Below are 11,717 nucleotides of genomic sequence, written 5' to 3'. Positions count from 1 at the left end.
CCAACAAAACTGACAGTAAAATATATCGAAAGGATATATATACAATAAAAAAAAGATCAAAATTAATTTTATTAGGTACCTCAACAAACCTGCCAAATTATGCGAGTAAATTACTTCCAAAAGATTTTGACTGAATTGCCTAAAAAAATCTTTCTCTCGCAGCCATATTTAATATCGCAGATCTCGGAATCGATACCTCGAACTCGACGCTCCGTCGACATCGAGTCGCCGCTCTATGTGTCACCCTACTCCGTGACGTAAGCTTCGTGGTCGCGCGCGCGTCGGCAGCGCCGCCTCAGTGAAACTTCGGCCGCAGTCGCGAGCGTTTCGGCGGTACTCGGGAGCCGAGCGAATCAGTAGCTGATGCGCGATTTGACGCGAGATTGGCGTACGAAGGGAGCATCTCGCGGGCACAGCTGCGTATGCGCGCGCGCGCGAGTGTGTTTTTGTGTTTGTGTGCATCGTAGAGTGCGTATATACGTGTGTTAAATTGTACCATCGCGGTCGCTCCGTTCCACGGTTGATATGTTCATGGACGTACGCGTGGTGAGCCGCGCTCTTCCTCGAGAGCTGCATCCGTCATCCATGTATCCGCGCGACGATTATTGGTAGCTCGCCGCTACCATGTCGCGAAAATAATCGCGCCGGTCTCTCGCGAAGTGCGCGTCGTCTTGTCTCTCTCTCCCTCCCTCTTTCTCTATCTTCTTTATCTGCGCGAAATCTGGAGAGGTAGTGGCCGGATACACCGCTGCTCGAACCTTTCCTCGTTTCCCTGTCATTCGCATTCCTATCTATTTTCCTCTCCTTCTCTCTCTATATTCTATACACTCCCCGTCTTTCTCTCTCGCTCCTAGTCACACCGGGGCGACATTTCTACGGCGCGGAGAGACAAGGAAAGTGGACGACCAGGGTGAAGTGAGCGGCGGAGTGTCAAGTGCCGCGCGAAAATTCTCAACGACGAGGAGAACGAGGAGGAAGCCTCGGTTGCAGCTGGGCGTTGGGGTGCAACTGACAGCAACTGACAGAAGAGGAGGAGAGAGATAGAAGATGCCGGGCCTAATCGCCGTGAGCGAGTTCGTCGAGGAGACGAGGGAGGACTATAACTCGCCCACCACGTCCACTTTCGTCTCGCGGATGCCACAGTGCAGGCAGACCATCACGTCCCTCGAGGAGGTGAGTGGATGCACTAGTCTCCCTTGGGTAATACTCGGTCGTTCCCCCATAAATATTAATTAAAATTTACTGCGAAGCTCTTAACTCTCTGACCCTGTCTCTCTCCTTATCTCGATCTCCTATCTTGCAAAAGTGACGAGCGAGAATCGCTTCGAGTAAATTATTCTTCGAATTATTGTTTCATAAAATTAATTAATAATTAGGAGAACGACCGATATTTTACTCGTTTCAATTTATTTTTATATGCGTGATTTTTGCTCCTATATTTTTTAATATGTGAAGAATACGTTTTTCGAGAGAGAGAGAGAACTGCTCTCTCTCTCTCTCTCTTTATCTATCTTTATTCGCCTCGTATTGATGAATCCTTGTCCCCGCTCTCTCTCTCTCTCTCGTTCTCTGTGTCAACGTTAACCATACCGGGTCACGCGCGTGTTTTCCCGTACGTGGGCGTGTATATCTATCGCACAGTTGTGCGTCCTCGCTCAGTTTACGGATATTTATCGATAATTACGATAATTCAGACGACAGGCTGCACTGTAAAAAAATATATATAATATTACTAAAAAAATAATGATAAGATCATTTCCAATATTTATCGTGTAATTTTACACTTAATTATTTATATAATTTTTATAATTATGATCATTCGTATACGACACTGTAAAAAAATATATAATATTTATATAAAAAATATATAAAATTACATAAATAATAAATGTAAAATTACACGATAATGAAATGGTACATTTTCATTATTCATCATGTAATTTTGCACTTATTATTTATATAATTTTACATATTTTTATGTAATATTTATTATATGTTTTTTTACGCTTAATATTTTTGCAATAACTTATATGAATTTGTTTTTGAGTAAAAATAAAATTCAGAAAACATAATAGTTCGCAAAGCATTAATATAATATTTATATTCACACATAAAATAAAATTAATTAAAATAAATTAAAAATATTATTCATATTTTTGATATTTTTGTATGTGTGTATTCAAAAAAATTAGTACTTTCTGCGCAAACTTTTATCTCTTTATGAAAAATTATTACGCGAAGAAATCAGGCTGGGATCGATTAAAATATATTAATTATACAAAAAATATATTAATTATACATTTTATACGCGCATATAATTTTTATTCGCATTTAATCGCTCTATTTTGATGCACTTTGATATAAACATTTTTAGGGGGAGAAAGGGTGATAAATTTTATTACCTTTAACGCTTTAAATATGTAAAGATGATGCTAATACCGAGGTATTTAAACTACGAAGTAGTCGATGATGAGGCTATTATTATTATCTCGTCGCACGTGCTTTGAAATCCGATTTCCTTATACCAAGAACCTGACTGCGTTATCGCCTTGTATTCGCTGTTCGATGGCTCATTTCTCTAACGACGAAATATAAATGTTCTTATGTCCGATATGTCATCACTTTAGAACGCGAAATGTTAAAGCCGACTAAATTATCTTGTAAAGCATCTACAGCTTGACATAAAAAATTATAATATTCAAAGAAATATTGTGTGGATACCACATTTTTCTACCGAGTCGTCAGCATCTTATACGACCGTCATTTCGTCAGCTGCTGACGCGATTATCGCTTCACGTTGACGCTGCCAATTTGCCGATGCGTGAATGACTATGATACCGTATCTCTGTCAAATAGAATCCAAATCCTAATAAGTCGCGTGTATCTTATGCTAACATAACAGGAATAAGAAGACTAATGCAAATATATTGAATCAATAAATCTGTTCTTAATTTTTTCATATATTAAAATAATATAATAGAATTTATTTAAATAGTAATATTTTAAATTATATAATATTTTGAATTTAATAGAAAAGAATCTCGGTGGCAAAAGTTACGTCAATAAAAATTTGACCTCAAAATATTTTATCCAAATTATTCTATCATTTAAATATTCATATATTAATTGCCGAATAATTGTTAGTAATTTATGTGTTGGAAACACATTTTATTTTAAAGGATATTGAAAATTATTCTGCATTATTTAATGCAAAATAAAATTGACATTTAGTGTTAATAAAAATATAGAAAGAATCCAATGATAAAAGTTTCATTACATAGTACATGAGAATTCTAGTTTTAATTTTATAACTGTTCTTATCGCACATGTTGCTCAAATACTTTTATAAAATACCGTATTATTCAATAATTCATGTGACCGATACATTTGCAATAATGGAATGTTAATTAAATTGCCATCAATATCGTATCTCGTCATTCAAATTAAAAAAAAATAATGAAAATATCTCTCAACAAAAAATGCTTTTTTTTACCGTCAATAATTACTTTTTTATATATTAAACATATATTATACATATATATTATATGTATATATACATATTTCAAAGAACATGAAAGAGAGAGAAAGAGAAAAAGAGATGAAGCCAAATAAAATTTTTTATAAGATAATATTTCGCATAATTGCTATAGATAGATCGATCGCTCGTAGACTTTATATGTAACCTACAAAACTAGCAATCAAAAATAACGGCTTCTTTTTGCTCATCGACTATCATGTGATATTACTCAGCATTTTAAAAATTCCGTTTGTTCTCATATCTTTCTTCTGATACCTAATGAACAATACGTGACCTCAAATACCTAATGAGCAAGATCGTAAATTCTGAGAAAAAAACAGCACAATTCTTCATCAGGCAAACAACTAATTTGAACCAAATTTAGGCATATTGATCGAATCAATAAATTCAAGGACGGTTTTGCGGGCGAACTATTACGGGACTCTCGAGAGTTGTATATAATAATCTTATGGAAATTAATTTCTGATTAGGAGACAGTTTTGTGATTGTTTTTGAAAAACTTTTGTTACTGAGCATGAATTAGAATTAAATTATTCTGATTTCGATATTCTACAAAAATTGTAATTAAATATTAATTTCATTAATTTATTTAATCCGAGTATATGAAATTTAAATTAATTTTTTCAGAAGAAGAATAACAGGAAAAATATAAAGAAAAGATATAATTTTAAATGATAGAAAATGAGAAAAAGGTCTTAAAGGTTGAGTATTGAATTAAAAAAAAACTATTTCAACTGTAAACAGATTCTTAAACAATCAATTTCATAGATATTCTCCTCTTTTAATATAATTTAATCTTTTAATATAATTCTCCTTATTTGATATAATTTAAATAGTGTTTGCGTTTTCTTTTGATTTATCACTTAGTTGAAACTTTATGACCGAGTTTCGCGAATCACGTATAATATTATTATGCGATCTCGGGATAAAAAATTATTCATCGACCAACGACAAAGGAGGCTTTGCCTTAATTCCGCTTGGAAAAGTATGTTCAATATCCACTTTGACGTGCCGGAATTTCCGGGTCATTCGTCCTCATCTCTTCCCGCAAGAAAGAGAAAGAAGAGGAGATGCATGTCGTTCACGTCTCCTTAACGATCCGAAGAATTTTCGCGAAGAGAAAATTCCACGAGAAGAGCATGTTCGTAGATCCGATTTCCTTCATGTCATCTTCTTGTTCTTCTTTTTCCTCGCCGAGAATTCTTTTCTCATCATCGTGACGATTTTATAATCGCTTTATAGCGGGAAAACGTTTCGCAATCGTAGACATATTCATAATCGTGAGATTAATTTCTTGACCATTTTCTTGCATATTTAATTAGTGCTAATTTGAATTTTAATATTTTTTAAATATACGCAAACTTGCTTCTTAGCGAATATTTTAATTTTTAATTGTAAATGTTTAATTTTTAATATTTAATACTTAACTCTCAGTACTCAATCTTTAAGTTTTGACATTCAATATATCTTGACAGCTGTCAATTTAAAAAAATTTTAAAGTCTCAATTTTAAACTTACTATCATTTACACACAAATACAGTTAGCGATAAAAATTATGTAAATAAATAGTATATGATACTCGGCGCTTGCAAATTTAACAGTTAAATCATGCATATATTCTTTATATTCTTATGATTTATATATGAGTAGCTTAATTGACATACAGTAGTGTAAATAAAATTTCGAAATTATTATTAAGGTAAGTGAATCCCGTGTTTTATTCAAGTTTTCTCTCTTTTACTAGTGACGAAAATAGAACGCGACGGGTTTCAAAATAGTAACGCTCGAATTTCGTACAGACTGTGGTGTCATAAGTCCCAAGTGTTAAAGCGGGAAAGTGGGTAACTCGAAGACAGTCAGGGTCAAGAGTATAGAGAATGAATGCGCCTCTAAAATTATTTAAACTTAAATACTGGAGGTTCAATATACATACAACAAGTTTGTTCGTCGAGCATAAAAGACATGTGCTATTTGTTGCTTTAGCAATATTCTCATGTAAATTATTTGCTTCGACGTATAATATATTTTATAACATTTTTTTTTTTCAAGTAAAAAGATATACGTATAATATCTGAATTAATGTATACCTAATATCTATAAAAAAAATATAATAATGTGCAAAAACAGAGTTGTCAACAAATTATCTCCAGAGGACCTTATTTATTTTTTTTTTAAAGCAGAATATATTATGAAGAAAGAATTTAAATTGGCTTATTGTAAAAACAATACTACTCTTGACTCAAAATATTTTTAATTGAACGCGGTGTAGTGGTTTTGCAATTTCTTCTCGATAACGACTACGCGAAAGCAGCAACGACTTGCATCGCAAATGAGCGATTCTATTAACGCGGGATGATGTAAGAGTCATTCGGGCACTCGAAGGCGTCGAGGAGACTGGCAGGATCTATTACCTTGCATGCATTTGATTATCGGGCGAACGTTAACCGCTCGTAAGGACGACATTTTATGGTAAGAGCCATCAGACACTCGGGATTGTAGTTTGGCGAACGATCTAGGCCGATAGCGCAACATAATCAATTTCGGTCGTGAATACGAGCGGATTAAATTGCCTAATTCTGACTGAATTCAATTCTGACTTAATGGAGTGATAATAATGAAAAAAAATTATTACCATTATCCAGGGTTGGGTAATAACTATTTAATTAGTTAAAAAGTTAATAACTTTTAACTTAGCTTAGTTAATTCAAAATGTGTTAATTTTTAACTTCAATCAATTTTTTTTACCTTAAACTTATTAACTTTTCCTAAGTTAAATTTTTTTTATATCTGAATATATACCATTATTGGTTTTTTTTATAAGTTATAAACGTATTATTTTTAAATTAAAGTATTATTTTTTATGTTTATTTGTCATCCATTGTAATTACCAAAAAATATATTTCTGTATAAAATCAAAATTTCTTTGTTATTTTAAAAGAATTAACAAACAAAATTCTAATTTAATATAAATAATATTTTTAAAAATTAACTTTTGATTTAACTTCAGTTAATTTAATTTTAACTTAACTTTAACTGAGTTAATTTTTTGTTCATAAAACTTTTAACTTAACCAAATTAATTTTATAAGCAACTAACTTTAACTTAACTTACAATAGTTTAAAAAAATCATTAACTCTTACCCAACCCTGTTATTATTTATTAGATAATTTACCATTAATTTATTAATTAAACAGAAAATAAACTTTCCTATAAAATTATTATTACTATATTACTATTACTGATAATAATTATTATTATTATCTTACTTGATATGAATAATTGTGCGTGCTTTTTGATGACGCAAATTCTTAAGAGTAAGAAACGAGAAAGTACATTTAATAAAGTAAAATGATCAATGTCATGAACTCTATCACTCAATGTGAAAGCATAACCGAATAAGCGATGGGTTAAATGAAATTAATTAATCGGATTGAATTCGGCGAATTGAAATCAATTGGGCGTATATTAGGTTGTATGTTCGTGGAATTAAACGGATTCTGAGTTAAAAAAAAATAACGAAAGACGGTTATAATTGTGTTTAAGTGGGAGCAGTGAAATCTGACTGTGAAATAATGTTTGAAAAATATTTTCTATTTATTCGCGTATGTTATATTATTTTATAAAAATATAAACAAATATGAGAACAAACAATTTCAAAAAATTATTAATCCACTAAATCATTAAAATATAAAATTTTATAATTACGTTGTAATGCATTATTACTACATTATTCGATAAATACTGAAATTCTCATCAAATTTTTTTGTTTACATTCTTCCTATTTTCTTAATTTTTTTTTTTTAATAAAGAAATTAGGAAAATAGAAAGAATGTAAAGAAAAAAAATTAAATAAGAATTTCAGTATTTATCGAAGAATGCAGTAATAATAAGTAATAAAACTACAAACGAAATACTATCATTTTCGGTATTAAAAAATTAATTTTTAAAGTCAGGTGCTAAGTTAAATAGGTCACACTTACACAAGTATCGATACACGAACGTATACAGTTGACGTTTCATTCTGTTTAAGATCGATATCGATCTATCTCTTAAAGAGCTTAAAGTCTTACTCGAACTTGAAAATTTCGCACGTTCAGTATGAATTTGGCACCTGATTTTTAAAACTATTGAAAATAAATTATTTTATATAGAAAATATAATAATAATTTTATAATAATATTATTTATTATTTATTTATATATTATTATTAATTATTTTATTTTAAAAAGTTGGGTGCTATAAGTTCACATAGCTGTAATAATGCTAATTTTAATTTAATCATAAAATTTTGCAGTTTTAATTATTTAGTAGATTTTTATATATGAGATTATAATATATCATGATGAATAAATGTCGCGAATCACCCTTTAAAAAACATCGCAAAAAATTGTCGTTCAAACTCTTGCACATGCAGATATTAAATTCGGGTCGACTGTCATCTGCGCGATTGCGTATTAGCTTGCCTTCTAAAGATCTCCCGGGCGACCCAGTTCTCGTCGTCTAACTTCCGAACGGGGAACTTTAAAGGCTGTGATATCTTACGGTGCGTTTACCCAGCCGTTACGATTAAGAGCAGGATCATTACGGGATTTACAATTTAAAATCGCAAAGCAAATTTGTTGAAGAAAAGCTCTACAAGCTAAGCAGTAATTTAACGCTATAAGGTGATAATAAAATTGTTGTACGTAATTATGAAGTATGTAATACAATTATTTAATCGTGTTTGAATTTTAAATTTAATTTTATATATATATATATATATATATATATATATATATATATATATAAAAGAAACATTCTTTTTGTTTCACGCGGTTGTCGTTTCTTGTTTAATTTATAACATTTTTAGCGGTTAGAAATTAAATCGCGTGCCGCATTATGATGCTGGCGATGAAAAATCTTCCTTTCTCTCCGTGACTTTCACTCGGATTATTGCATCTTGTTGCAACGCCGAGCGCGAATCTCAAAGCGAGATGCATGCATTTAGAAATTGCATTCGAGTATCGCGAGATTACTTGACAGTAATTGAGACATTATACATCATTGTGCGATACTCATTCGAAATTATTACCATAATTAATGATAAATAAAACAGCGGAAACATGTAATTAATGAAAATGATTTAATTTAGCTCTTTCTCTCTTTTTCTCTCTTTTCTTTTCTCAAAAATAGTACTGCAAAAAGAAATACTTATTACAGCGAATTAATTATAGAAAACGTAAATATTTTTCGGTATATTAAATAAATTTTAATTTTCTTAATGTGCAATTAATTTATTTTTATATTTTATATTAATGTAAATAATTATCTCTCACACGCAATATTTATTTAGAAATAAATATGTAAGGACGATTAAATAAAGAAAATTGCGACATTGCAAAAACTGCAATGTAAATTTTTCTTCATTATTTTGGAACAATATGTACATCATTTATGCTATATTCTTAATTAATCGGAACTGATTATGAATTATCTCTCAACCGCGATTATCGGGATCAAGTTCATTTCTTGTACCACGTCCGCGCACATCGTCGATATAACCCAATAAGCGCAAACACATTTTGCAATTGAACGCGATGTAATCGGGTGCTCTTTAAGTCGTTGTGGTGGTAGAGTGATTCTTAGCAATTGAAACGAGTACATACCTCGATAATGGTCACAGACAGGCTGCTTTCGCGATCGAGGACGTTCACCAAAGTGGATGTGTCGCGATTGCATGATTGTTTGTTAGCATTGCAAGCAATCAAATGCATTTAAATTCAGAAATTAATCTTTTTCTAGTTGTACAAATTTCATTATTATAATAAATATTTAAAACATTTTATTTTATTATATATTGCATTATATTACATATTATATTTATTATATAATTATATATTAATATATATGTATATTTTTTCATGAGTTTTACACACAAAGTTTCAATCTTATTTGATTATATATTGCATTATATTACAAATTTTCTGTATATATAGGTATATTTATATATTTATATATATATTAATATATTTATATATATTAAGATATGTATTATTTTTATTATATAAATATATTAATATATATGTATATTTTTTCATGAGTTTTCCACACAAAAAGTTTCAAATAGCTTTGACTTGTAAATAAAACTCTCCAAATGCACCGTCCATGTAATATCTGTAAGTGCATTATTACTTCCGCGAAACGAGCACTCCTGCGACCTTTCCTGATATAGCGGAAAGATACGCGGAGCGCATCCTATCAAGATGCAATTTCATGCAAATCGTCTCGCGCTGAGCCGCGCCCACGGCGAAAGCGGCCGACTTAATTATCGACATCTGCTACTCTTTGTCTTTATAATCGCTCTTACGCCATCGCGTAATACCGCCGCAATATTTCTTTCTTTTTACGAACTTTTACGAAATACCTGGGCGTTGTTGCGGCGCGCAGAATTGTTTGAGAGATGGCAGGCGATTTCGCGCGGCGCATAAACGCTTGCAAATCACGGTGTGTAAACGTCAACAATACGAATGAACGGTCTGTCAAGGCCGGCACACGGCCGGGAATTCCTTTCGTTCTCTCCGCGAAAACCCAAGCGAGAGAGCCTGCGTCTGTTCGCGCGAAAATATCACATAACCGAGATGTTTTGATAGTCTTCGCACGTCTTGATTACTATTATATAACTGAAATGTAATATAGAGAATGATATGTGCATATGAAACATCTTATATCTTTAAGTTACTATCACAATATTTTATATCAATTCAAAATCGTTTTTTTTTTTCTTGACGAAATTATCAAGGAAAGTCATCATTTTTATAATAATATTTGAATATTTCACATAAATCGGAGAAAGCAAAAATTTTTATTTGGGTGTTAAATTTTTTTACTCAACATTAATTAAAGTATCTAATTTTAGCGCTCTAGATTTCTCTCTTAAAACTTGATTGTTATAAATTTGCCAAAAAATATATTTGTCTTGTCTAAAAAAATCTGTAATTTAAAAAATATTGCAATAAGAAAAAGAGAAAGAGAAAAAGCGAGCTCTGCACACATTAGATTTATCAGAACTTATAATATACATGAGATATATATAAATCTTTGATTACGATCTCTTAATAGATATTTCTCTATGACATTTCTATTTATATACATCAATCTGAAGGTGATTGAACTTGTTCTCGCGCCGATTTCTGGAATGATAATTCAATTCGCTACGCTTTCTTGAGAGATTGTATTTAGCCATTTACGTTGGAATGTAATGAGCACTCTCGCTCACTTAACTTCCAGGTTATAACTTGCAATTCAACACAGACATGATGTTGTAGCGGGCAATTCGCGAGATCCTAAGATTGACATGCAAAAGGATTTACGATACAAAACATTAAATTTATATTCCTGCGCCTTATCATTAAATTTACAATTTGCTCTAGATTAAAAGTCAGTCAATCATCAAAATGCTTTAAGTAAAATAAATTATAAAATGAGACATGTGAAGGTTCAAATATTCATTTTTAACCGGTAATTGAAAAACAGACTTGAGCAAACTCGTAAAAAAATAAATTTTAGGACAACTGTATTATTGGAATAATAACGCATCTGCACAGTGTTAGAATAATTTTAATAATAATAATAATAATAATAATTTAAATAAAGAGGGGAAGCAAAATAATAAGATGAGAAATATGTAGTTAAGAGATAAAACATTGCAATTTATAATTCACTACTTACATCTTTCCACGTAAAACGTACATAATAATAAATAAAAAGTAAGGTTTTTTTTTGAAGTCATGAAAAGCTTTTAGGAAATGTATTCTTTCTACAACGACCATTTCAATGACCTCTAGTGTAATAAATTGAGAGGAAGTAGTTCTCTGTCATCGAATATCGTTACGGAATAACCGGCTTGCGGTTATCTGAACGGAAGGCGATACATATACATTTAAAACGGTTTGTCAGCGATAAACATCCATTTACTTCTTATATGTAGTGAACAAACGAGCAGCAAATTGGAAATATTGAAGTCCAAAAATGAAGCGTGAAATCGAAAAGCACTAAATAAAATACGCGCGCAAAATGCTTTCGAAAAGGTTATTAATATATACGCGACTAAGTTTTATAGTATAATTTATTAACGCAGTTAATGTCTCGTGTCAATCGTAAAATAATATGTTCCAGAAAATATATTAAAGTTGAGAACGTA

The 11,717-nt window shown here is 31.2% G+C and overlaps 1 protein-coding gene across 4 annotated transcripts in view; it reads left to right on the top strand.

Moving 5' to 3' along the window:
• The first annotated feature begins 129 nt into the window (after positions 1-129).
• Positions 130-11,717, top strand: part of Asap (ArfGAP domain of ASAP) — a 61,396-nt gene continuing 49,808 nt past the window's right edge. For 2 of the 4 annotated variants that reach the window (XM_029304078.2, XM_029304074.2), the window contains exon 1: positions 130-1,173. In XM_029304078.2, the coding sequence (XP_029159911.1) occupies positions 1,048-1,173 (126 nt within the window). In that variant the 5' untranslated portion in view covers positions 130-1,047. The remainder of the gene's footprint in view (positions 1,174-11,717) is intronic. The other 2 variants (XM_029304076.2, XM_029304075.2) reach the window with 1 other exon arrangement.

Source organism: Nylanderia fulva, unplaced genomic scaffold (assembly GCF_048542155.1).
Source record: "Nylanderia fulva isolate GAGA-0341 unplaced genomic scaffold, ASM4854215v1 Scaffold10, whole genome shotgun sequence".
Lineage (NCBI taxonomy): Eukaryota > Metazoa > Arthropoda > Insecta > Hymenoptera > Formicidae > Nylanderia > Nylanderia fulva.
Note: the sequence above shows the minus strand (reverse complement) of the source record. Positions and strands in the feature narration are given on the sequence as shown.